This window comes from Alternaria burnsii (genome assembly GCF_013036055.1).
Source record: "Alternaria burnsii strain CBS107.38 chromosome Unknown 698, whole genome shotgun sequence".
NCBI lineage: Eukaryota > Fungi > Ascomycota > Dothideomycetes > Pleosporales > Pleosporaceae > Alternaria > Alternaria burnsii.
This window is the reverse complement of record NW_024066111.1, coordinates 282,076-307,859: the sequence shown is the minus strand read 5'-3', so window position 1 is coordinate 307,859 and position 25,784 is coordinate 282,076. Positions and strand designations below refer to the sequence as shown.

The following is a 25,784-nucleotide window of genomic DNA, read 5'->3' as shown; positions in this document are numbered from 1 at the left end:
CGGCTTAGTCGGTTACTTGATAATTTTTTGTGTTGGTGACAAGATGCATGATGGCGCAAGCAGTTTTGTAGGTATCGTTTTGTGTTTTTGGGATCAAGCCAGGCCGAAATCTCGTTTACCTGCAACGGGGACGGTTGGAAATCTGGCATCTCAGCATCCGTAGACACACTGAAAGGAACGATATTGTTAGGGTGGCTGAATCTGTATTTGACATCTTCGCGCCGTCCATCTGGAGTATCAAAAACGATGTTGACATGTGAAGATAGCTTCGTCGAAGGTTCAAATCTCTCCCAATCTCTGTACTGGCTTTTCCCAAAGTCGAGTTGGAGATATCGCGGACGTTTTGAAGCATCTTTGGGCAACAAATGGATTTCTGCTGCTGAGATAAACTCACAGAACTCGCAACCAGGCTGCTCATCCCAGATCCAGATGACAGTAGGATCAGAGTTCCGTGTGATCCATACTTCATATCCCTCTTCTAGTGGTATGCCTTCGTGATCGCCCTCCAAGATCGCAAAAAGATCAATGTCTGAACAATTGGCGCACAACGTTCCAGCAGGACCTGATGAATGCGCTGCAGTTTCGTGGCGTGCGGTGCAATTTGGATAATCTTCGGAAAGCCGCTTGAGTGAATGATCTTTATCCCCGGTCGTACTCATGACTGCAGCAGGTGTCGGGGTGAACAGCCGTTAGTTGACAAAACAATGTATAGTAGAATGTTTGAAAGAAGATGGATATGAGAAGGCTAGCTTCCAGGCCTGCCACCTAGAGCTGTATAAACCTGCAGGTTTATGCCGTAAGGCTGTGCATGCCTTAAGTGGGGTCATATCACGCGCGCCTGCCTCAGGCACAGCCTAGCTGTTGCATAGCCTTGCTCCAGCTTTACAGAAACACAAAACGTGAATAGCGTGAGCAATAGATCAAATTGGTCTGAGCAAAATCCACCCTATCTCTGGTTATCCAGACCCTGCAACCCCATAGCCTCTTTCTTAACATCCGTCTTCTCACCCTCGCCCTTCTCCCTAAGCGCCACCTTCTCCACCTCATCAAAAGCCTTGAGCGCATCCCCATACTGTTCAAAAACACCCTTCCTATACCCCTCACAAATCTTCTTGACAAACCCTTCTTCATTCCACCTCGCCTCGAGGAAATCTTCAAACTTCTCCTGAGGAGACGAGCGCTGCACACCCCAAGCCGCTTTATACGCCGCACCAAGAGCGCAAGCATTACCTCCAATTTCCAGCTTGTACACGCCATCGGAGCCACCGAGTACTTGACCCGCAAGCTCGGCAATGGCGGGGTTCACAGCACCGCCACCAACCATGTAGATTCTGCGGGGCTGAGCGGGCAAAGAGCCCTGAGGCGAAACAAGGGATTGCGATCGCAGTCTGAGTGACAGGAACTGCGATTCGAGGATCGCGCGGGCGTCGGCTTGGGGAACGGGCCAGGACTTGTCTTCTGTCTTGGCCTGGGCGGCTTCCGGTGCAATGGGCGAGAGCTGGTTGTCTTTGGAGAGAAAGCGCCATGTTCCTGCTTTGACGTTTGGTACAATTTCTGGGCGAGGGAAGAAGAGGCCTAGACGCATGGGGTCGGAGGGTTGAGCTTGGCCGAGCGCGGGAGTCGTGAGGGCTGTTTCGTTGAACTTGTCCCAGGATTTGTCCGACGATGTGCCAGAGGCTTTGTTGATGGCGTCGCGGATGTGCTCGCGAGCTAGACCGCCGTTCTTGTAGCAGAGCATGAACATGTAGAGGCCCGCTGTGGTGGGGTGGTTCATGAAGTGGTAGGCTGGGTCGGGCCTGTACTGGGGTGTGGACATGAGGAATGTTGTTGAGGTTCCGAGCGAGACGATGGCATCTGATGCGCGGAGAGGGAGGGCGAGAATAGTCGATGGGTTGTCGCCAGTAAAGGCGATGACCTGAGCGGACGACGGGAAACCGTAGCGCTTGCTGAAGTATGGCGAGACGGTACCGAAGCTTGAACCACCGTCTTCGGGCACATTGCCCAGCTTCTTCCTGAGATCTTCGACGCCTTCGCTTCCTCCAGCTGCAAGTGCCAGAAGATCCTCATGCCAGCGACCGTTCTTGATGTCCCACAGGTTTGCTCCAGTCACGTCTGAGATATCGATGGGGGCTACCTTGCCGAGGAAGATCGAAGCGAGGAAGGAGGATACGAGAGAGATACGGGCGGTCGCTTTGTAGGCTTCGGGATATTTGTCGTGGAATCGAAGGATCTGGGGGCCACTGAAGCGCTATATGGTGTTAGTTTCGATAGAGGCCGGGAAACGACATGAAGCTTACGTGGTGAGCACTGCTTCCAGTAGCCAGGGCCAGATTCCTGGGCTCTTGTAGTGTCGCATCGAAAGCATCGCATTGCTTCTGTGTACTTGCGTCTTGCCAGTTCGGGCTGAAAGGGTGACTGAAAGCACCCTTCCTCTCACCCTTGGCACCACTTTCCAGCTGCTCGAGCAGTGTCTTGCCGGCATCTAGACTGCCAAGTAGCGTCTCTGCATCTTTGCTCCAGAACACAGTGCCGTGCTGCATGCCCGCACCCGAGATACCCTGTACCTTGGAGAAATCCGCACCTTGTTCCTTCAATCGCTGCAGAACAAGGTCGATGGCCTCGAGCCACAGGGCGACGGGCGCGAAGACCTCGCCTTCATCGGGGTTTGTGAGGACGCCCTTCTCAATCCCATATTTGGAGAGATCGGCGTCAAAGTCGACTTTGGCCTCGTGGATAAGTTTAAGGTCGGAACCAACGATGATACCTAGAAAACCGCGGTCGCGTCAGTTCAGCCCTGCAAGTCGGAAGCCCAGATAGTGGGGTAGCTCCAGTGGGGTCTCCTCACCTTTGAGTTGCTGAGTGCTCAAGTCGAAGCCCAAGAATTGATCAGCCATGGTCGCGGTATGTCAATTCTGTGTCGGACTGCAGTGTTGGGAATTTGAGTGTTTTGGCTTGACAAGACATGGCTAAAATAAGCAGATCACGTCTCGTGGTGTTGAGGACCCTCCTTACACCCACACCCAAGATACGGGCACACTGACGCAAGACCCACATTGACGGACAAGCTACATCACAGGCAATTTTGCCGGCGGTGCCTGCAGCAGCGCCAGTTCTTTTGCGCGAAATGATTGGACAACGGATAAATTCGTGCCGAGACATCGTGAGTACAGCTATGATTTTCTGGAGTAACATGTCGGCCAAACGCCGATGGCAACTAGGAGTTTTTGTTAGCGTGGGGAAGTACGAGTCTAGAGCGTGGGCTGAAGTCGAATTGAGGTGATAGATTCAATAGATATTCAACTGTCGAATATCTTGTATATGCCGCCGGGTAGTCCTTCTGCCCAACTCCGAACGCCCAGCCATGCTTGTCTATAGATATACACGAATCACTTCCTTCGCCTTGCGTCGGTATCGGTGGTCTCGTGTTTATGATCGTGATTGTGGTCGTGGTCGTGATCATGTTGTCCTTCCGATGCTGGGTTCGGTGTCGCAGTAGGGTCGCCAGGGATGAACTCGTCGAGAAAGTCTGGTGCCTCCGCCGAGTTGGCTACAAAGCGCACGCGCACCTTCTTCACTCCGCGTACATTGGCACCGATGCGCTCCCGGATGAGGTTCTCGACGTGGCGTGTCTGCTCAACGGTCCACGCACCTGATACGCCAATCTCAACATCCATAAGATAGTTCTGCCCAGCCTTTACACCCTGAATTGCCCGCACGTTCACCGGCTCCGATGTGGTAGTGATGCCCTCGACAGCGCTCATCGCGGCCTTCCGAACATTATCCTTCATCTCCTGGTCTACGCCGACGTCTGCTAGTTCTAAGAGCGCCTGCTTGGTGTTTCCCCAGCCAGCTTGGACGACCATGAGCGAGATAACCAATCCACCAACAGGGTCCAGCCATTTTGCGTTGTTGAGAACATTGGAACCGGCGATTAGGAGGAGGGCGACAAAAGCGGTGAGGGAGTCTACGCGGTGGTGGTAGGCGTTTGAAGCGAGGACGGTAGACTTGCGTTCTTTGGCGATCTTGAGAGCTAGAATGGTTGTCAGCGCGCGTTTCTTGAATCGATTGGGGTGTACTCACTCGCTCGGTACAGCCACTCCTTGATGACGATTGAGCCAGCAGCGAGCCAGATAGCATTGATGTTGGGGCCCATGTCTTCGATGCCGTGATGGTGGTGATGCGGTATAAGCCCCCAGTGCTCAGCTATCTCGGCGGCTTCGGGGAAGAATTGCTTGCAGAGGGCAAGTAGAGCGGTCCAGCCCATGAAGAAGCCTCCTGCAAGCAGGATGCCGCTGACACCGAGCGAGCCCAGACTCTCAACCTTTCCGTATCCGCTGGGGAAGCGGTCGGTGGGCGGCTTGAGGGACCAGCCGACGGTTGCGAGCGTCATGATGTCGCTCACGAGGTCGGTGAGACTGTGGATGGCATCGGCGATGAGCGCTGGCGGGAGTTAGCTGGCGTTCATACACAACGCGTACATGCATCTTACCCTGGCTGTTGAAGACGTAGCCTCCAAAGCCCTTGCTGACAGCCATGCCCAAGTTGACGTAGAGGCCAATCTTGGTGATGCGCACGCCGGCGTCATTCTTGTTCTTGGACAGCAGGAACGTGTTGTCGTGGTGATGGTGATGGTGGGAATGGCCAGCATGCTCCCTTTTCTGCGTGGCGCCTGTCATGGTGGAAGGGGAAAAGTGTGGTTTGCGGTGGACGGTGGAAGACCAGTTGAGTAGGGGCGCCGTATGCGAGGGAGACTTGAGGTATTGGGCGCCTTTAGTCGTCGTCTGGGTGCAGAGAACGCGTAATCTGGGCCAGCAAGTGGGAGGCTTGTAAGCGTATCGTGATAGGCCGTGCGGTCGCACTGAAGGTTGCGTAGAGTAGTAGTTGGATTGAGCACCCTGCAGGGTTCGGGGTGAAGGTAAGACGCGTCCACGCTGGCTAAACTGGACACGCATGCCATCTCCATTTCTGCAGGCGGTGCGCAGTAACATGGGACGTGGTGGCAGCGGTTGCGCCTTTTAGTTATGCGGGAATCCCAGATGCGACTTGCTGCGAGCCTCTCCAAGACTGACAATTTTGACCCTCTTCCGCGGTTGCTATCGGCCCTCGTTCCTGGCGTATCATGGCGCCTTTTGCGTCAACACACGGCAATTGTGGGGGCAAGCTCTCTACCGCCACATCCGTCCCGCCTCGCTTCAGCTCACATCACCACTCTCCACATTCTACACAGTAAACTGGAAAAGTTGTATTCGCTAGACTATGTTGATTTGCGGGCGTTTGTGTTTTCTGCCATCAACGACGACGATGGTGGTGCGAAGTCACAATTCAATCTCACAGCTAAAATCTTGAACAAGTCTGAATTTGACGTCTACTACTATTCTGTCACTGCTCTTGTGTGGCTTTTCTCGAAGCGTCGTCATCTTCACAGGGAAATGGACCTGAAGATCCTCCGCGTTTCATACTTTGGGCGGACGCGCGTGTCAATACGAGTAGAGCCAAGAAACGTCATGGCCATTCGTATCGTGGTTACGTCGCCCAGCTTGCTTGTTGCCTGTTTGAGAAAGCTTCTTCAAATATTTATAGCCTTGGCTTTGCACTATCTTCGCCCGCAGGGTCTGTCGCGCGAGCAAGTATCCAGTTGACAACGTCGTCTCGGAAGACGTCTTTATCAGGACTAGGCTCGTCATGTACTGACTAGGTTAGTTTGAACACGCTCGATTGGATCAAATACTCACAGCGATGGTAGCATCCCGCGTACGACTTGAACTCCTTGTCCTTGACCTGTAGGGCATTGAACAGACGTTTAGAGGCAGGGTAGCTGGTGATGCCGTCTTGTTCTCCATGCGCGATCCAGATTCTCGTCACGCCACCTTCTCCAGCATTGTCAGATATCACGACCTTGCCGCTGGACAAAGCATTGGTTCGATCGAGCAGTCCTGCAAGCCCCTCGAGCGTGCCCGTGTCATGGCAGAGCTCATCCTCGTCGAATTGCTTGCAAACCGCCGGGTCTCGTGAGATAAGTTTAGGATCCAGCTTGTTAGTCAGCTGACGCTTCGCCATGAGCTTTCCAGCCACTCTGCCAAAAAAGACTGTAATGGGAGAGGGCTTGGACTTGGGATCGAAGTCGACAAACGGCGACTCCAAGAGAAAGCCGCGAATGTGCTTGCGGACCTCCTCTGGACCTTGTGCAGCGTAGCAAAGGGTCTCACCACCGCCCATGGAATGCCCCATCATGAAGAGCGGTACCGGGCTCGGAATCAATGTCTTGATGAAGGAGGTGATATCGTCAAGGACCTGACTAGTCGGGCCCGTGTCTCCTCGCTCGGCGGGTTTCGTTACAGAGCGGCCCCATCCCCTGCGCCTCGTCAGTATCAAATATCGGAAACAGTACACGCACGCACCTCTGGTCGAACGTGTAAACTTCGATGCCTCTAGACGCCAGATGGGGAAAGAAGCCGCCGTAGGTGTTGACTTGGTATGTGTTAGAGGCCGAATATATATGTGGTAAGAGCGATCTCACCGTGCTAGAGACAATGTTAGTGATGCATTCCAATTGTAATTACAAGAACCATACATCTGAGAAACCATGGATGAATACAAGTCGGGCTTTTGCCGGTCCGTCCGTCTACTCAATGAGTTAATGCTGATCTTATTGATCTGGTTCCACCATACCCTGAATGTTTTCGTATACAGCTGCTTGCCATCGGGCAAGGTATGGGTGCCTTCCTCAACGGACATGGTGACGCTATCAGGCGAAGATTGGAGAGAAAATAGAGTACGCTTGGAGTTGAGATTGGAGCTATTGGAGATCTAGTGTGCTTGGTAATGCAGATCTGGTTGAGATCAAGCGATGAAGGAAATAAGAGTAGTTGACAACTGAAGTTGTTCAGCTCTCCGATGACAGCCGCGGCTCCCGCACGCGTCATAGCTTTGTTGGTGCCACCAACCACTTGCACATGTCAGACACGGCAACTCAGCTGGCGACATGGTTATCGTCAGCCCATTCTCGGAGACTCGATGGTCAATAAAACTTGGCTATATTTGGAGGCCCGAAAAGGCGCCGATGGCATGATGAGGGTGAAGTCAGCTAGCCTTAACGGCTGTCGTCCAAGCTCCCGCCCAGTGGATCATCCTGCATAACGCATTGGACCCCTCTACCCGGTGTCCCCACTTACATTTTCCTCGTGGTAAGATACTTTCTTCTTGCTATGAGCATTCTTGCCCGTCGACTTTTGTCCCATCACTCCTTTCCGAGACGACTCTCCTCCCAGAGAAGCATGCTGAGCAGCATGCCACAGGCTCGCTCAGCAAAAGCGATCCTTAGCCATCAAGAGCGCACCGCGACAGAACCACGAGAGAACGACGTGCACACTGCGACCCTCGCCAAAGTGACGCCTGTCAACGACCGGATCAAGCGCTTTAAATTCGAAATCAAGGAAAAGGACGGCTTCAACGTATGACGATCTCCATCTCGCTCGCGACATGCGCTGATGGATAAGTCAGTTCCTCCCCGGCCAATGGCTCGATGTCTTTGTGCCTGATGTAGAAAAGGCCGGCGGGTTTACCATTACCTCGTCGCCTTCAGAAGCTCTGCCGCGGTCAGATCCCGACTTCGTACCATACTTTGAGCTAGCCGTACAGAAGAGTCCTGATAATCCGCCGGCAGCATGGTTGTGGCAGCCGGTTGACGACATCCTGGGGAAGGAGGTCACTGTGCGTGTGGGTGGAAGCTTCGTCTGGCCTCCTCCCTGTCTGGATATGAAGAAGATCAAGCGGGCCATTTTCATCGCAGGAGGCGTAGGAATCAAGTGCGTCCAGCTACGCCATCACCGATTCGCATGTCTCGACCGCTAACACCCCCACAGCCCTATGATGTCAATGATGACCTACATAAACCAGAACTACCCGAACCTCGAAGTACGCTTCTTGTACTCTACTAAAGTCCCATCGCGGGAGACCGACCCTAGCGAAGTCCTTTTCCTGCAAGATGTGCTCGACCTCTTCCGCATACCCAGATTCAAGGTGACCAAAGACCGCCTGGAGCTTTTCTTCACAGGGACTTGGGACGGGTCTGAGATGGGCACAAATGATGGTGACTTGATACATCCACTCATGTCTCTGACGCTGCCGCAAATTGACTCGGCTACCGAAGTGCCAGTGTGTGCCTGGACGCATCGCATTGACGACATTGCCCTTTCTAGCGCCGTCGGCAACAGAAAGGAAGCGCAATCTACCGTCTTCTATGTGTGTGGGCCTCCAGACATGACCGACGACATGGTGAAGTTTATCAAGGAACAGGATAACGTGGCACCGGAGAGAGTGCTGTGCGAGAAGTGGTGGTAATGGCAAGGTTAAGGTAATTTACCATTGGATAGTCCAAGGCGATCAATACTAAGTTTTGCACTCGAAAACCGTGCCGTCGCTGCGGCAAGCGCTGTTGTATGTACGATGCTCACACCATTAACTGGAATTTACGCGCCCACAAAGGCCGTAAATTCGAGACGGCTCGTGGTAGTCGAGCGAGCTCCACCAGACTAGCTCCACCTTCCAAAACTCAGTGCGGGAACCATGACCACTATCGCTTTTTGTGCCTCAAGCCATCTATCGTCCGCGAGCATTTTACGAGACAGCAAGCGATCGCTTATGTTGTGCGACCCCGCGATAAGGCCCTCCATTTCATCCGGCCTCTTACCTCGAAGTTCTATATTGAATTACCCGATTCGTCGATATTAACCCACATTCTCCGGTACAAACTGCAGGGATGGCGCAAGGAACAAGCCGTCTAGCTCCCGCATGCAGCGCCTTCCTGCGAGTTTGATTCGCCATCACACTTAACAAGCTGTGTGATCGCGCAGCATGCGTGTGCCACTCAGCGCCTGCAATGCCTCTTTCGCCCCTCAGTTCACTCACTGGCGTCGGCTAAGATGGGGGCTTACATGGCTGTTAAGAGCGTGGAAGGCCCCGGAACGCTGGATGCTGATGCTTCGTTTGTGCGTCTGAACCTCGAGCACGAACGACGACCGCTTACGACCACGAGAGGCTCTTGGTAGCATCTCCAGCTATCGACTTCGGATTGCCGACAATAGCGCAACAAGAGCACCCGGCGCAGTTCAACCTTATCTCCGCAATCGCGACCCATCCAGGCGCAGCCTCACATATACGGCAACGCTAGCCACCAGACACTACCATCGAGTGTGACGGTCACAGACATTCATCATGGGCTTCTTTATATCACGATCATGGCGCCTGCCGAAAATTATCTACTTCCTCATGGTCTTTGAACTGCCATTCACCGTGGCCAACCTTGCGCTCTTCGGCATCGCATCGCCAAACCTATACCGCAACATCTTATGGAGGGTAGGAGGCGAGTTGGGTTTTAACTCGAAACCAGATACAGTCCTGTATGCGTATGCGAATTATCGACCTGTGGATACACCTTTAGTGTGGAGTAGCTTGTAAGTAGCATCTTCTGGATCGATGACGGATGCGCAAGAACCAAAACTACAGTCCATGAACCTTGCTATCATTCTGGGAAACTTCAAAAGCCAACGGTAGACTGACTATCGCAGTAACACCCAGTACCATCTCGTAATCGGCGTAGTATGCATGTTCTTCTGGCTTGTCAAGGTGACCTTATGGCTCCTCAAGGTCTTCTTCCCGATCCTATCGCTCCTCCTTCATATCGCTCTCATGACCCTATGGGCCTACGGCATTCACATCCAAACCGCGCCCGACACAATCGACCCCAAGCACACAAACAACGGAGCACCCTGGTACATAACAAAGAGCTGTAACATCGTGGACGACAAGCACATCAAGAGTTACTGCATGCAAGCAAAGAGCAGTTTCGCCGTCAGCATCATCATGCTGTAAGTCTCATGCCACCTGTATCAACCAAAAGGAAAGGCGCTAATCATGCTCTATAGTGCCATCTACGCTGTCTTCGTCGTTCTCTCAGTCTATTCCCTCATCCCGACCACGGCCCAAAAACAAGCACACGCAGCCAGGAAAGCGGAAAAGAAAGCGGAGAAGGAGAAGTGGGCCTCCTCACCTTACGACAACGAGATGACCGCCGAGGAACAATGGCAGCACATGTGGGAACTTCAACAACTGCCTCGTACACCCGGTACTATTGGTGGCATGAAGTCACCCATGACACCACGGACACAAGCATTCAACAATCTTGGCGGTGAGGAGGCTGGGCATGGAGGCTATTACAGCAACGTGCCAACAGGAGGTAATGCGTGGTACGGACCACCGCAGACGCATGAAGGGACTATAACGGTCAGTCCAGTAATGGAGCAAGACGAATACTACTCCTCGCACGAAGGCAAGGGGAAAGCGCCGGGCTGGGGCGGTAATGCGTACTAAGCGCACGCACTGTCGATGGTTTCATAATCTTTTGATTGGGATTGGCGTTTGAGCGAGTGTGATTTTCAATGATACCAAATCTGGGAGCTAGGATGTTCGCTCATTACTGGATAGGAGAAGAGGCAGAATAGGGTCGCTCCTTATCTTAAGACTGAATTCAACAATTCTCATATATGTTCGCGAAACATGGACTGCGTGGATGCCTCTGGAGTGTATGCATTGACGTTATGTTTGGCGAACCATGTGATGGCGCGCAGTCGCGTCGAAATGGCACGCGACACTTGACGTAACCTCTAGCACCTGAGCTCCACAATGTCAAACTTCTAATCTTCGACTAATCATCTTCCTTCACCGTCTCCAAACTAATTGCAGCCATAATCTTACGCACTAAAATGTCTGAAAATGCCGTAAACCATATAGTGTGTGTCGGTGCCGTTTACATCGATACCATCCTAACGTACGTACTTGCCGTATGCGGTCTCGCCGAGAACAGAGCGCCCACTAACCGTCAAACATCCAGTGTTCCCCATTTCCCCATAGAAGATGAGAAGCTACGCGCCAAATCCATAACACGAAGAAGAGGCGGAAACACAGCAAACAGCCTAGAAGTGTTATTGCAACTACAACAACATGATCCCGAGACAGCGCGGGATCCTCGATCCACAGACTTGCATCTGTTAGCCGTACTTCCTGAAGAGAACTCTGCTGCGTCAAAATTCATCTGCGAATCACTGCCTCAAGTGAAGATATCAGACGTAAGTCTGTTTCGCAAACAGTATCAGGAAGCGGCATCTAGCTATATTATCCAAAGTGAGGAGAACCGGTCGCGCACGATTGTCAGTATCAACCAGCTACCTGAAATGCAAGGAGACGAGTTTATGCAACAGGTCTGTAGCTTTACTGGAGGAGGTGGTGGTGGTGGTGGTGGTGGTGGTGGCGATGGCAAAGAGCAAGGCTGGGAGAAAGCGTGGTTCCATTTCGAAGGCCGTGTTCCAGAAATCACGCTCTTGTGCGTTCGTTTTCTACGCGAACAGTTCCCGCACTTTAAGATCAGCGTGGAGTGTGAGAAGCCAGAACGCAAGGGTATGGCTGAGGTCGCGCAGTACGCAGATGTGGTGTTTTATTCGAAACTCTGGGTCGAGAAGAATGGGTATACAGATGCGAAGAGTTTTCTTGGAGATAGGAGGAGTGAGACGAGAGATGGTGCACTGTTATGTTGTACATGGGGGTCTGGAGGCGCGGCTGCGGTTCAGAAGGGGGATGATGAGGTTTGGGCGGATGTTAAGGCGTGGCAGGCTGGACGAGAGAAGCAAGCAAAGGTTGTGGATACTATTGGTGCTGGGGACACCTTTATTGCTGGTATGCTGTTTGCGATTAATGAGCATGATGAGTGGTCGTTGCAGCGGAGACTCGAGTTTGCGAATGAGCTGGCTGGGAGGAAGGTTTTGCAGGAGGGGTTCGGTGGCCTGGGGAAGAAGATGTGGTAACAGGATGATTATGAGCAGGTCTCAGTGTTCATCTACCGTCTCAGGCATTATCTTGTCAATCCTTCACAAACACACACAACTAAATGCGGAAACTACCCAAATACAATGGCATCGCGCGACGAGGCCTAGTTACTGTCCCTGCTGAGCCACAAGATAGTTTACCATCCGCATTCCGTATAAAAGGTCAGAAACACGGCTATACTAAGAGTGATTGCAAAACTTCCTCCATGAACACACCAATCTTTACCTACCCGTTGTAGCCCTCCGCCGCCACACTCACGTATCCGTCATCCTCATAGCCCTTACCGATTACCGTCATCTCGCAGCCCTCTTCTGCCTCCTCACAGACTGCCAAATGCCTCGCGACCCTCGGAAAGATGTCAACATGCGCATGCTTTCCCATCCAACAATCCAGATGCCCATAACCATTCACAACAACCCTTTCGTACTTTGCCTCTGGAAAACATTCCCTCAACAAATCATAGCTAGTTTTCGTGCTTTGCTGGCTCCAAACAGCATTCTCAGCCCCACTCAGCAAGCAAATACTCAATCCCTTTAATCTCTCTAGATTCGTTTGGGTAAGCAGATCCTCAAACATGGGCCTATTGCTACGAACGTGGTGAGGTGGCATAGCACCCATATTTGATAAGTGCGAGAGGAAGTTGGTGTGGATGCCATCGAACCAATGACCAAGATGCTCATGTGTGGCGTGGTTGAGGTTGGCGTGCGTCCAGCAGCGGCCAAAAGGAACGTCGCATCTGTGACAGACCGCAGAGTTGCACATTTCGCTTCGAGCGCCTACGGGGTAGAAACGTAGTATTTGATCCAGCAGGAATTGCACCCATGGCGAGGACGAAGAAGAGTGGCACGGGAACCAGGAGCCTGCTAATGTCTAACTGGCTGTAAGCAGAGGAATTTGGCAGATGGAGAAGACAATACTTACTTCATAGGCCTTTATGAAAATGGGATGTCGCGCTTTGAAATCGTTGTCCGGGCTGAAAAGTAGGTTGGTGAACACTTGACTACATGTCATTCCCTTCAACCAAGAAGCTTCCACGTCGCCTTTGAGCAAAGCAATACCTGTTGCTATGCTTCCTAAGCAATGAACAACGGCATAGATCTTTCTCCCTTGTTCCCTCTCTCGAACGTATCGAATGGCAGCCCGAACGTCCAACCGAGCATCGTATACAGTATCGCCCTTTCTAGCTTCTTCTCCAATCCCAAAACGGAGAATGGGGACGTAACACCGGTAGCCAAGTGAGGTAAAGTAATCAATGGTGTTCGTGGGTACAGTTGGCAAGGAAAACATTTGATCGTCTACAGATGCACCGGGGATGAATACGATCGGCGTATGTTTCTCCTGTGTGCTGGATGGAGGCTGCCACAACTTGATGGGAAACCTGACCCCATCGTCAGCTGTGAGCATCGTCACAGTAGGAATCGCTTTCTCAAAGTAGCCCGATTTCTCGGTGGACGGTGTTGGATACTGGAGTCGACGAAAGGGACTGAACATGTACGATGCGATGTTAGTCGTAAAAAACTTGAGAAACCGAGCCTGCGCTTGCATATTGCTCATGCCACCGATAGTTGTACGAGATCGTAGGGACTGAAGTTCCGAGAAAAAGTCGTGGAGTGACAAGTTTAAGATACCTCGGCCGACCACGACGCCATCGTATCCAGTGATCGTTGTGTACAAAGTTGTTGTCGCGCCCCAAGTTCTCGAGACCGAGAATGCAACAGCCGAGTTCAGTCTCTTGTAACCGTGAAAGCCGTATCTCGCACCATCTGTACTCAAGAGGTCTACCTTGTACACGAGATCTACTGCATCTGCGACTTCCTCGTCGATGGTAAAGAACTCGACTGTGCCGCCAGTAACCATGAGCGGGTCTTGGGATAATGCGCCGCAAGCAAATGTGCCAAATGGCACACCCTGATATGAGCCATTACGGTTGCGGCGTGCATCCACCGTGAGTGAGAGCTGAGCTAAGCTTGAAGCCTCCATAGCAACCTTTTCCGCGGAGATGAAGTCTGGAATGTTGTTGCCGAAGTGAACGTACCCTCGCATGACTTCCTCAAATTGGACGCCTTCGATCGCATCCTCTATGGTACCAAGTCCAATAGTTTTTATGGATTCTGATAGTACGGGTATGGGCGGATCTTCCAAGGGACTTAGTCTACTATTTGAACTGTCGTCTATCTTCCAACCACGTTCTTGGACGACCAGGTTACAGCTTCGCTCAGCTAGTGCGGTGATTGTAGCGCATGGATTCACACCTTGAGACTACCATTAGCTTTCATCGAACCAGTTTGCATGCTTTAACGAAGCAACTTACCGAGTGATGTTGGGATGATTGAACCGTCTACACAGACGATCCCCTCGTGTACTTCATGTCCTTTTCCAATGAGAAGCTGGCCGCGATGATTGACCACGCCGCCAAGACCAGTTCCGTCACTACTCATGACCGCACCTCCGAGCGGGTGAACGGTGATACACGGAGCCTTGACAAATTTGCCGCCAAGGTTCTCAGTCATCTCAAGAAGAATGCTGTCGATTTGTGCACTCCGCTTCTGGCTCCCTATGCCCGACCAACGCAGAACCACTGCATCATCTTCGAGTGCCATCTGCCCTTCGTTTTCATCGTGTGACATGGTGAGATACACTAGCGTCCGGTTCACGCTGCCACCTTTGACATACGGTCCAAGGATCCAACTCTTCAACCTGGCCAGCAAATTCCCCCTAGTGCTGGATTTTTGAGATGGCATAGCGGTGGTTTGGGTTTCGAGCAAGCTTTGGATGACTGGCACTAGAGCTTCAGGGATCGCGCCGTCTTGGATAACGTACCCGTCTCGTACATTTTTGGCGTGTGTGGAGCCTCTCATATCGATGCATGCAGTAATCGTTGGGCCGCATGACTTGGAACTCATTTTACCCAGGGCTTCGCGACCAAGACTACCGATGTCGTGCTTGCAGTCATATGCAAAAGCCAACATGTCGCCGTTGCCTGTGAATCTTTGACCCAACAAAGGTGATGTATCGAGGCCATAGCGTTGCGATCGCAACAGTACTTCCGTGGTCCCAAGTGCACCGGCTCCAAGGAAGACAACCTCCCGCTGTGTCGCGTTAGTGTGAGCCATACCCGAAGAATCTCACACTTACGGCTCTGACCCACTTCCTTGTCTTTCCCCCTCTCCCGTTAGACACGTCGTAGAATACTATGTAGCCTCTGCCTCGATTATCCTTTTTCACATGCCTGACATCAATTCCACAGAAGAGTTCGGCGCCTCTTATCCAAGCATCATACAGGTATGTCACAAGTATTGAATTCTTCGAACTATCGTTGACACCTGTGCACTCGTTGCCAGAACCCGTACTTTCGCCCATGTGTATTCCAGCTGGGTTGGTGCTGGAGCAGAAGGTTGTCGTCAACGGAGGGCGGTAAAAGTTTTCTTGCAAGCCAAGACTATCGGCTTGCCGTTCAAAGATGTCTAGTTTGCGTGGTTTTGGGTATCTTGTTGGGAGTGCTGTTGGTTGGAGCATGCGCTCAGCTCTCACGTAGACTACATTGAAGTGTCAGCAAAAGCACTCTTCCTTCCATGGCCTTTCAGTACTCACATTGCTCGAGGTCTGCAGGATTCTCTCTAATTTCCTCCGGCCACTCTGCTGTTTCTAGCAATCTTTCGTCTGGCTTAAGAAAGACACCAGCATTGATCAAGCTCGTTCCCCCCAGACCACAGCCTAGGAAGACATCCTGCCCTTCCCCTTTGACAGTATGGTACAACCCTGCTGCCTTGCCGATACTAACCATCTTACCGAGTATCCTGCCACTCAGGCTATATTCTCGCATCGCGTCTTTGAACGTATGGGGATACTCTCCAGGCCAAATTTCTTTTCCAAGTTCTAGCACACAAACACTTTTCCCAGCTCTTACCATGCGTGACGCTGCAACGCCGCCGCCATATCCTGAGCCAATGACCACCACATCATATTCGGGTTTTATCGACAATGAATGGCGAGCCAGACGAGGATACGCTCTATTGGTCGACGTGGCACCTGCGGATGGGATCGGTAGCTGTGGTTTCTTGAGGCCAAGTTTTACCAGCATAGACTTCGCACACGTGCAAAAGCTCTTGCATAACTTCGATCGAAGGATATGGCTACACGTTTGCCAGGATAAATAGCAAAGGCAGCTTATGAATGCAATCAGAAATGTCGACTCTAGCATACTTGCCTCTTGCGAAAATAATTACTGGATCAGTTGAAGGAAGGCACAGTAGATGTCAAATAATTTGAGACACTCCACACTGCCAGAGCTTCGTGTAGCATGGACGAATCGCCATCGCCGAAGTTCGGTCCACATCAAGAAGCGTTGGAACCCGCTTGGGGGCTAGACACCGCATCTGAGCTTCCATTGTTACCCAATTGAGCTTACCTATGTATGTTCCGAGCGCGCCACTTGTCACTATCACCGGGAATGTCTGATTCGGGTGCATGCCCGGTAAATAGTTGTCATGCGATTCGATAAGAACTTCGAGGGTCGCGCCTTTGCATTCGAACAATAAGCAACGTTGGGGGCCATTATTTGGTCGACAGCAGTGGCGGCCAGCGCGGTAACAAGAATGTCGAGAAGCTGCTATGGTCTCTGGGGGGATATATCCAATCTAGCCTTTCACTGATTGCGTGAAACGAGAATCGATGCCGACTTGAAGAGAGTGGTTGAAAGGGCAAGGGTCCTCATCCGCGTAGGTGGAACTGCATATTTCCGGCGCGTCGCTACTCCCTGTCTGTTGGCCTTCAGCAAGCTATCATTTCCCAAGCTCATTGCCCATCTTTTACTATACGCAGTGCGTACGCGCGCATTGTCTTCCATATTCGAGTGATGGGGAAAGGTCGTCTGGACGCATATGTGTTTTCGAATCCGAGAAGTAGGATGACGCGGTCATTTCTTCCACCTCGGCACGCTCATTTGACTTCAAACCACCGTGCGCCTCCTTTCTGCCACGGACTAAAAACCACCAAACCACCTAGGTAAGCTAGCCTGTCGTGAAGACAGCCAGCAAACTCCCTTGAAGGGGACGCCACTGGCGATGTTCCTCAGTCAGCCGGGCATGCCGCTAGTGCCCATGAACCTGTTGATCATACCTGAGTTTAGTAATTCAGCTGCTTCATCGCAGCGGGTCAGCACAATGAACAGTACGCCACCACTCGGCTCGGCACGAACGGCTCACAGCCCTAGCTCCAGGCTAGGAGAATTCCGCTGTGATTTCAAGTACGATTTTCTACAGTATATCAATGTTACTAAACCAGCTCTATGTGGAAGTCTTGGTAAAAGGTGAAGTTTATCGGACGTTCGGCAATGGGATTATGTATCCAGGTTTTGATCGACTTCGCTATTCGACGAGACTTCCATCCAGCTGCGCCGGATACCGAGGTACTACAACAGCATCAAGAATAGAGAGCGCCAGCAAATTGAATGGTTTTTTGGTGTCGCGCGTAAATTTATGTCATCTCTAGCGGCTTTCTCATTCTCATTCTTCTTTGTCTGTCCTCACGAAGCTCCAGACCTCTCGCCAGACTCCGCGGCGTAATCTCTCCGGCCTTCTTTCCAGAATCTGCCTAATTCTTGCTCGTTCATTGCTCCTTGCAGCTTCTGCCTCGATCTCCTCTTGCATGTCCGGGCTCATGTCAGCGTACGACTGATCCTCCTTGAACGGATCTTCGAACATGACAGAAGGACCGGCGATGCCATCGTTCTGGCCGTCCATCTCATATGATCCGAAGCGGGGTCGCGGAACAGTCGGCACGCATGTCGGGCCTTCCAGCTCGATGTTTGATAGATCTTGCAACACATAGTCTTCGACTGTGAGGTTGCGAATGTCGACGCGAGACGTACGTGGGTAGATGAACTTGTACGAGAGGTAGAGGAAGGCGAAGATAGCAGGGCCGATATATGCTCCGATAACGTCAAAGGCAAGGCTGATGGTTGACTTCAGATTGCCGGGAGAGGAAAGATTACCTCTAGCAATTAGAATGATAAGTGGCGGTATGCCGGACCATATAAGGACGAATGTGCTTCCTATCATACCAATGTATGCAGGAAGTGGTTGCCAGCGAGACTTGAATAGTCGAGACTTGTATAGCGGGTGGTTTCTTCCAAAAATCTTTCGCTTCGCCAGACGATCGAGCCCAGCTTTGAAGCGCAGAAAGGTGATGCAAAGGCAGATGTTGATGCAAGTCGCAGTACCAGTGTAGATCTCAGAGAGTGTGATAGTTGGTTGTGAGCTCGATCTGTCGGCCAATCCAACGAGTGATAGGAACCCGAGGGCTGAGCATAGCAAGATAGCTGCCAACGGTGTGTGACCGTTGTTAGTCCTACCGAATACATTTGCTACTTTTCGTGGGAGGTATTGTTGGGATAGCATGAAAACACTCCGCGAGGCGGCATATAGATCAGTGTTTGCGGTCGTATATGCCGAGAGTATGAAAAGCGCGTTCAGTACCTTGGGTAACGCGTGGAGCGACGAATCTTCAGCCGCGATCACGAACGGCGATCTTGTCGGACCACTGCCTCTTGTCCACAGCTGGGACAATTTCGGGTCGAGGTAGTTGACGTTTGACCCAGCAGCGAACATCGCAAAAGGGTACATGATGACGGGAATGACGTATACGAAGGTCATTGTGGCCGGTACATCCTTCCAAGGGTTCTTCGCTTCCCCAGCAGTCATCGCGACTAGGTCTGTACCGAAGGAGAACATGGCAAGTGTGATTGAAGTACTGTGTGTCCAATAAGCCTGTCTGTGCTCAGCCCGACTCGGACTACTCACATAAAACCGAACAGAGCACCTCCTGTCCCAGGTATCCCGAAGTCATCGTTGGAGATGCTTGAAAGTGAGAGACGTTTGTGAGTGGCGTTGTCGAACCCGGATGGTTTCCAACCTGGAGTAAACGCGTAATCTGTATAGTCTGCCTCGCAGGTTAGCGCGAAAACTAGGTCAAAAGGCACTGAAGTTCACCGTCGTCATATTTCCCCTTCCTTGGTCCACCGCCTGAACAATGTCAGATGTCTCATTCGCAGGTTGGCGCACGCATGGAAGCATACCTCCAAAGTTCAGCACCACCATCATGACGCAGACAAGCACGAGCAGGCTCAACTTGAACCACATTACTGCCTACAACCATGGTGTCAGGTCAAAGGTCCACGAGTTCCTTTTCGCTCAACTCACTCGTTCAATTTTACCGTATAGCTAAGAATAAGTAAGCGGCATATCTCTTGTGATCTGGTCATTGGCTTACCTTGACCCCAAGACAGTGCGAGAAAGTCGTCAGGGCTATGAAGGCGATGTTTATAGCGGCTTCTGTGCCGGGCGAATGTGGCGTCTGGTGATCTTTCAAAAGGACAGTAAGCTGTGCCGAGAGCGCAGTGAGAGTAGTCATGGCGAAAATCTTGTTGAGTCTGTAAATCTGTTAACGTGCTCTTATTGAGGATTAAAAAACATACGCATATACTGATGCGATGGCAAAGCCACCAGCAGGATCCAAGAAAGTGTGAGGTAGATCAATGAGAGCTCCGGTCAGTGGCCGGCATGTTACCATCTCAGTAGTAGTATACATGACACAAGCAACGATCCCTCCGGCTACTACATAGCTGATTGCCGCTCCAAGTGAGCCAGTGGTAGCTATCAGCGCACCCGACGTGATGAAAACGCCTCCGCCAATGCAACCGGATATCCCAATACCTATGTTGTTATTCGACCGACCTCTACTGCTACTGGCCTACTGACTTACCTGCAAGCTGAGGCCTACTCAGCACACGATCAAGATGTTCGGAATGTGTCACATAGTATGGCGATCGATCTAGCGGTCTTTGCTCCTCGTCCATATCGACTGGCATTACATTAAACAAAACTGGTATCAGACTGGGTATATCCAAAAAGTGAAACTCTTTCTTCTTTTAGTAGTTTGATGTAAGTATTCTAGAGATCTTAGTGTGCTGCGAAAATGCAAGGGCAACACTTTGATGTAGACTGCGCCCTCTTATCGTTCGCTTCTGGGCATCTCCAGCCTAATGTGCTTAGGCATGCCCTATACCCAAGGCTGAAATCACACCGGTTTGCTTCTTGTCAGCCTTGATTCCTGCTTGTAAATGATGCAGAAAACAATGACCGGGGCCAGATGACCCATTCGACAGGAGATAGTTGGCGTTTTTGCCACCATCAGATAGCGTAAAGTCGGCGACCAAGAAGCGATAGATAGCGTAGTCAGATCTATGAACCGCGCGTAGAGATCAAAATCTAGGCAGCGAGGGTATACTCTGGCGACGAAAATATCTCAAGTCCCTGCAAGCGGTAGAATGGTGGGGAAACGATCGTGGCGAAGCATCTGGCGTTTGGTGATTGGTCGAGACGATGAGCTCTCGGGGCCAAGATCAGCGAGGCTGCATCTCCACATACCGCTCTCTTACATATGTGGCGTAATGCTAGAGCACAGAGTAGGCGCATGATAGATTTCGGTATTCTGGCTGAGTAAGGAGTATTAGTACTGCTTTGGGCACGCAGGGGCATTCTTCGGTACGGAGCTTTCCAAACAAATTGGAGGTCTTCACGATAAGGTAGCTGGAAGAAGCAATCGTTCTATCACGATGAGTACGAATTATACAGGCTGCTCGTTAACCTGTACGCAAGGTCCGGCTCTCGAAAGACTTCAACAACTAAACGAAATCAATGAGGGTCTGTAGCATCTGCCCCCTTGCAATATAGAATCAAAACAGAATAAGCTCGATTCTGGGGAAAAGCTGTCAGATGTTAGCTCAGGTGCTTCAATACAGTCGCGAGGCTACAAAATAACATTAAAAGCGCCACGTCCAGCATCGCGCGCTCTGCGATAACGTTCAGTAGCACAGCCACGCGTCCCACGTACTCTAAGAGTACGCTTTGGCTGCCTCATTTAGATGAAGACCCTATAAGATTGCGGCTTGGCTTTATTGGTATGCATGAGTGAGACACGGCCCCCTAACCACTGAGTGTCATATCTGTCGTATGTCTGCTTTTTGATGGGGTGGCGCATGCAAGACAAGATCAGGCTCCAGCTATCGGAGTCAATAACCGGCGCCAGCTGACCTGTGTGACGGCTCAGACCGACCCTTCATTCGAAACAACGGCATTATTGCTGCTCCACAAGCACCGCTTTCCGTCGCTTGACGACTTATTGACTGCGAAAATTTCTCGTCAGTATGATATTATTGTTCCGTGCTCTTTGATGATGTCTATCTCGAGTAGCTCTTCGTATCCGTCTGCGCGACGCTCTTCTTCAGCTGTAGAGACTTTCCCGATATTTCCAGCCTCACTTGGCAACTGTACAGAGACCAATTTGCAGAGAAGTGGACAACGTTTCCTCCGGAGAACTCACGATGTTGCAACATCGATCTCGCCATCAGGCTGGGTTGCTGCTTGCTCGGCAAAGCAGGTACGGCTATACAACGTGGGGAGCGCGAACAAGAGTCGCCAAATTCCACTTCATGTCGAGCTGAGCATACCACTTGGTAAGAAGGAGGAGATCCGAGGTGTCGCATTAACAGAGGATTTGCTTGCTGTAATTACACATATGCAACTGTTGGTCTACGATGAATACAGCCGCGAAACACCAAATTTAGTGAAAGCCCAACGCGTCGATCAAGATGAATGCTGGATTCCAAGGTCGGTATCAATCTCGCAAAGTGGTTCCCCTTCTATTGACAGGATCGCTACTGCCAGCGTAGCAGTGGGTGGGGAAGGAGAAAGCGGCGTGAAACTGTTCAGATACAAGGTGAGATTTAACCCTACAAACCGAGCGTAAGACATACGCTAACCAGGTACCTTCACATCCACAGTACACCACAGGCTGGAACGCGGAGAACAACCGCACGATCTTGTCATGTCCGAGAAACACTGGGGCTATCAAGGTTGTCGGCTTTTCGCCTCACCGTAGCGATGTCCTGTATGGTCCCATGGCCTTTGCTTTGTCGACAGGAAATCGATTGTATTGCTGGGTTGTGGGTCGAAGCTCGTGGCCTCGGTCGACCACTCGTCTGAACCCGAGCTGGTATGTCGACTGCAACTCCAGTAGTAGCGGGGGCGTGAGTAGTCCTCACACATGCTTCGATACCCAGCTGACTTTAGAAAGGCTTTACGCGATGAGATAACAAACGCGGCATTCGTAATATCTCCGATCGGCAAACCTCACATACTCTGCACAGTAAATCATAGGCCAGGATCGCATCTTCCCCCAACTTTTATCGTGCCAGTCGATACCCTCGAATATGATCCACAAAGCCTTCGCCAGCAAATGAATTCAATACCTGGCAGTGTGATTGGGTCAAGCGTTCTCGCGGGTACCGCATCTCGTAATGGCCGGTTCTTGATCGTTCTAGAAGAGAATGGGCATAACGACTACAACATGAAATTGTTGACCATTCGCGGGGCGCACACGGGCGGTTTGACTTGCTCCGCTACTGGCATGCTATCATGGGCGGTCAAGCTGCGGGTCACCAACACTCTCGCTACCAAAGTCTCGATCTTCATCCAAGAGCAGAATGCCGCACTCGAAATCATCGCAATAGATGGACAAGGACATATCGTACATTCAAGAATCAGCGTACCGGAAATGCTGCAAGACCAGCCGCGACCTCTTCCACCACTCATACATGAGGCACCTTATGAGCTTGCAGTCCCTGATTGAGTGACCGATGACATCTATTTTGTCTATTGTTAGACTTCAGCAAACTCAACATCAATGAACGGTCCGAACGCTTGTCGACGTCACGATTGAGGCCGATGGGCTACTTCAGATCCAACGCAATATATTAGACACATGATGCCGTTGATATTGAAGGCTTTCCCTGAAATGATCAGCGGTCATGAGACGACAGTACGCAATCTTCAGGAGAAAAAGAAGAAGAAGAAGAAGAAGCGGGGTGGAATCAAGGAAACTACAACCAGGAGCACTTGTAAGGGTTCGCCGGTGGCGCATCTTACCCTCAAAACTCAGCGTTTGCAATCTTTGAATCGACACCATACTCATGAGGTCACAGATACTCTCAATCTAGCTTCGGAAGGACGAAGGACGAAGGACGAAGGGCGAAGTTGAATGACGGTGACTAATATCTGGCTAAGCATGTTGCGTTGCTTACATCAGAGCTTAGAGCTGGGCCCTCAACTCGAGCTGATGATCCAAGAAAGATGCGATAGTGTCTTCCATCCTCTTCCACCTGATGCCTAGGATTTCCTGAGCGCGGCGTGATTCGACAGGTGGAGGCGCATCAAATGAACCTTCCAACTTTGTACCCAAGCCAGGATATTTCTCTTGTGCATACTTTACTATGTTGGTCCAAGACCATCCGTCCTTCTCACTAGCGCTCAAGACAAACTCCTGAACTTCGTTGTTGCTATCAAGCTTTGTCTCCAAGGCGCGAACGTGTGCAAGTGCAACGTCTCGAACATCCACTCCAACTGCGGGGATGAAGGGCTTTTCGGAGTAGAGGCAACCCCAAAGCATGGCATTAGTACCATCCACTCCGTCAGGAGATGTCTGGCTAAGGTTGCGACCAAAGACAAAGGAAGGATGTAGGGTGATGACAACGAAATGGGGCTTGTTCTCTGCAACCCAGTCGAGGGTGGCTCGATGGGCTAGAAGCTTAGAGGCGTGATACTTTGCTCCTCCGCTAGCCATCGGATCCGCGGGAAATTCCATGTCAGGATCCACGGAGATCTCCTGGTTTCGCCCTTCTGCAAAGATACGTCAGATATGTGTCATCGATACGAATGTACATAGAAAGGATAGACCATGTTCATGGAATAGAAACGTACCTTTCGGTTCAAATTTGCCCCCTGTGAGCGCATCCAGTTGGACCAAGGCAAGTATCGATGACACGATGACGACACGTTTGATCGTGCTGAACTTCTTTGCGGCATTCAAGACCGATGTTGTACCTTGCACTGCAGGCTGTAGGTACTCTTTCTTGAAGTCTTCACCTTTGCCAGGCATCGGTGAAGCGATATGTAAGACGTAGTCGACATCTTTAAAGGCACTGTCGAAAGCGCTGGAGATAGACAGATCCGGAATAACGACAAAGTCGACGTTGCTAATATGCTTGGAGAAGAGTTTCTTGAGACCTTCGATTTGAGATTCCTTGCGCACGCTTAGGCGAACCTTGTAGCCTGCTTCGAGCGTTTGGATAACGACGTGAGACCCAATGAAGCCTGTCGACCCGGTAATGAAGACAAGAGATTGAGACATGCTTAAGGCAGTGGTGACGAATTGTTTTACTGATTGATGGAAGTGCCAGTGGTAGGTATTTGCTGTCTGTTCGAAGAACACCAAGACCGCTTTATATTCGTTGTGTTTCCAAACTATAGGGTTACATGTAGTGACTTGATCTCTCAGATTTGAAATTGTAAGCAATCTCAGCTATGCGTGTTTTGTCAGCGTAGAGACGGAGTCAGATCGTCACCATGTCCGTCCCGAATTCAATAACGGTGCAGAGAATATGCGGCGTGATGGCGGAGCCGAGCATAGCTGGCTGGATGGGCGTGATGCGTGGGTTTCTTCGATTATTAAACATGACGCGCTAGCCTGATTTAGTGTTTGTTGTATGCCTGTCTTTCCAGACTAAGGACGAGCAGGCCAATTACCAGGATCCTTAGCTTAGTTTGTAACGCACGTAACTTGACACCATTGGGCCCGTCGTCTCGGAACAACATGCGGTGGGGTTCTCAAATTAACTTCTCTCAGTTCACCACCTCGGCTTCGACAACGCTAAGGACACGTTGATTTTATTGGGCTATGGAAGAACCGTAATGATCGGCCGTCGTGCTTTAGCACGCTTGTTACGTGCGTAAGAAGCGGAGAGGCCTAGACGATGTTAACTAATATTGATCTATATCAGGGGCGTCAACCCGAATAACGACCTTCTTCACCGCTGCTCAACAGTATCCTCAACGCTGCTTTGCAATCAACATTTCCATCAATTTTCAACCCCAATCGAAATGCCACTCTGGGTCATCTACCATCCGGAAGGAACATTTGAGGACGATGCGTCCAAGGAAGCTCTCGCAGCAGACAGCATCAAGCAATACACCAACATCGGTCTTCCAGCCTTTTACGTTGTCACGAACTTCATTAAAGTACCCAAAAACAGTATGTTCATTGGGGGCAAGCAAGTCGGCAAGCAGGATACGCCTTTCATCCGCGTTGTCGTCGAGCACATTGCTGTAAGGCTTCCAGACGAAGATAAAGTCTACAAGGGGGCCGCAAACGGCGTAGATGCTGTTTTGAAAAAACACTGTGGTGATAAGGGTTATAACTATGAGTTTCATATCGATGAGACGGAGAGAAGACTTTGGAAGATCAATGGAATCTTTCCACCAGCATTCGGAAGCGAGGAAGAGAAGATATGGGTCAAGGAGAATAAAGCCGTGGATTTTGGAAAGCCCTCGTCTTTGTAGTGTAGTGATGTCAGTCTAGGTCGTTGAATGGTCGACACTTGGCTCAGCGATCTGCTGGAAGATGAGATGATGGGACCTGTGACATCATGCCTTATATTTGGTGACTTCTGTCAACCTGTGTGTGTGTGTGTGTGTGTGTGTGTGTGTGTGTGTGTGTGTAAAAATGACTTATTCCATCTCTTTCTTTAGCACCACCGGCAGCTGGTTATGTGGTGCTGTAATACATTGTGCTTGGTGATCGATTGATGATGGAAGTTCGTCAGCGCGATACGAGGCTTCCTGGTCAAATCTTTGTTGATGCGACGTATAATCATCTAATGCGCAGCGAACAATACGCAATAATACGGAATCGATCGAGCCAACGAAGACAACATCTTTCGTAGCACAATATGCGGATTCACAGTCTACTCATGTCAGTTAGTAATCTGCAATCGTCCGCGGTAAATATCGCGC

General features: G+C 50.9%; 10 protein-coding genes across 10 annotated transcripts; 5 read left to right on the top strand and 5 right to left on the bottom strand.

Annotated features, from left to right (window-relative positions):
• Positions 1 to 93: 93 nt before the first annotated feature.
• On the bottom strand, positions 94 to 4,676 carry GT037_004257 (xylulose kinase; the record flags this gene model as incomplete). The annotated part of the gene is made up of 8 exons (XM_038929304.1): positions 94 to 119; positions 395 to 478; positions 1,009 to 2,248; positions 2,298 to 2,764; positions 3,036 to 3,214; positions 3,391 to 4,030; positions 4,081 to 4,440; positions 4,490 to 4,676. The coding sequence occupies 8 exons, from the start codon at positions 4,674 to 4,676 to the stop codon at positions 94 to 96; spliced, it is 3,183 nt and encodes a 1,060-aa protein (XP_038787576.1).
• An 898-nt stretch (positions 4,677 to 5,574) lies between these two features.
• On the bottom strand, positions 5,575 to 6,735 carry GT037_004256 (uncharacterized protein; the record flags this gene model as incomplete). The annotated part of the gene is made up of 4 exons (XM_038929303.1): positions 5,575 to 5,687; positions 5,733 to 6,352; positions 6,399 to 6,521; positions 6,572 to 6,735. The coding sequence occupies 4 exons, from the start codon at positions 6,733 to 6,735 to the stop codon at positions 5,575 to 5,577; spliced, it is 1,020 nt and encodes a 339-aa protein (XP_038787575.1).
• Positions 6,736 to 7,286: 551 nt separating this feature from the next.
• On the top strand, positions 7,287 to 8,340 carry GT037_004255 (oxidoreductase nad-binding domain-containing protein 1; the record flags this gene model as incomplete). Its single annotated transcript, XM_038929302.1, has 3 exons — positions 7,287 to 7,451; positions 7,501 to 7,805; positions 7,863 to 8,340. 3 exons carry the CDS (start codon positions 7,287 to 7,289, stop codon positions 8,338 to 8,340), a joined length of 948 nt encoding a protein of 315 aa, XP_038787574.1.
• An 873-nt stretch (positions 8,341 to 9,213) lies between these two features.
• Positions 9,214 to 11,855, top strand: GT037_004254 (ribokinase-like protein; the record flags this gene model as incomplete). The annotated part of the gene is made up of 4 exons (XM_038929301.1): positions 9,214 to 9,452; positions 9,567 to 9,866; positions 9,924 to 10,354; positions 10,789 to 11,855. The coding sequence occupies 4 exons, from the start codon at positions 9,214 to 9,216 to the stop codon at positions 11,853 to 11,855; spliced, it is 2,037 nt and encodes a 678-aa protein (XP_038787573.1).
• Positions 11,856 to 12,102: 247 nt separating this feature from the next.
• GT037_004253 (uncharacterized protein) lies at positions 12,103 to 15,958 on the bottom strand (the record flags this gene model as incomplete). Its single annotated transcript, XM_038929300.1, has 5 exons — positions 12,103 to 12,747; positions 12,799 to 14,129; positions 14,189 to 14,966; positions 15,013 to 15,413; positions 15,469 to 15,958. The coding sequence occupies 5 exons, from the start codon at positions 15,956 to 15,958 to the stop codon at positions 12,103 to 12,105; spliced, it is 3,645 nt and encodes a 1,214-aa protein (XP_038787572.1).
• A 1,423-nt stretch (positions 15,959 to 17,381) lies between these two features.
• On the bottom strand, positions 17,382 to 19,732 carry GT037_004252 (aat family amino acid transporter; the record flags this gene model as incomplete). Its single annotated transcript, XM_038929299.1, has 8 exons — positions 17,382 to 18,627; positions 18,678 to 18,816; positions 18,867 to 18,899; positions 18,953 to 19,022; positions 19,077 to 19,097; positions 19,147 to 19,306; positions 19,352 to 19,589; positions 19,639 to 19,732. 8 exons carry the CDS (start codon positions 19,730 to 19,732, stop codon positions 17,382 to 17,384), a joined length of 2,001 nt encoding a protein of 666 aa, XP_038787571.1.
• Positions 19,733 to 21,111: 1,379 nt separating this feature from the next.
• GT037_004251 (uncharacterized protein) lies at positions 21,112 to 22,566 on the top strand (the record flags this gene model as incomplete). The annotated part of the gene is made up of 3 exons (XM_038929298.1): positions 21,112 to 21,654; positions 21,719 to 21,964; positions 22,012 to 22,566. The coding sequence occupies 3 exons, from the start codon at positions 21,112 to 21,114 to the stop codon at positions 22,564 to 22,566; spliced, it is 1,344 nt and encodes a 447-aa protein (XP_038787570.1).
• A 165-nt stretch (positions 22,567 to 22,731) lies between these two features.
• On the top strand, positions 22,732 to 22,974 carry GT037_004250 (uncharacterized protein; the record flags this gene model as incomplete). The annotated part of the gene is made up of 2 exons (XM_038929297.1): positions 22,732 to 22,840; positions 22,919 to 22,974. The coding sequence occupies 2 exons, from the start codon at positions 22,732 to 22,734 to the stop codon at positions 22,972 to 22,974; spliced, it is 165 nt and encodes a 54-aa protein (XP_038787569.1).
• A 51-nt stretch (positions 22,975 to 23,025) lies between these two features.
• GT037_004249 (uncharacterized protein) lies at positions 23,026 to 24,123 on the bottom strand (the record flags this gene model as incomplete). The annotated part of the gene is made up of 2 exons (XM_038929296.1): positions 23,026 to 23,612; positions 23,694 to 24,123. The coding sequence occupies 2 exons, from the start codon at positions 24,121 to 24,123 to the stop codon at positions 23,026 to 23,028; spliced, it is 1,017 nt and encodes a 338-aa protein (XP_038787568.1).
• A 749-nt stretch (positions 24,124 to 24,872) lies between these two features.
• On the top strand, positions 24,873 to 25,331 carry GT037_004248 (uncharacterized protein; the record flags this gene model as incomplete). The annotated part of the gene is made up of 1 exon (XM_038929295.1): positions 24,873 to 25,331. The coding sequence occupies one exon, from the start codon at positions 24,873 to 24,875 to the stop codon at positions 25,329 to 25,331; it is 459 nt and encodes a 152-aa protein (XP_038787567.1).
• Between the last annotated feature and the right edge of the window lie 453 nt (positions 25,332 to 25,784).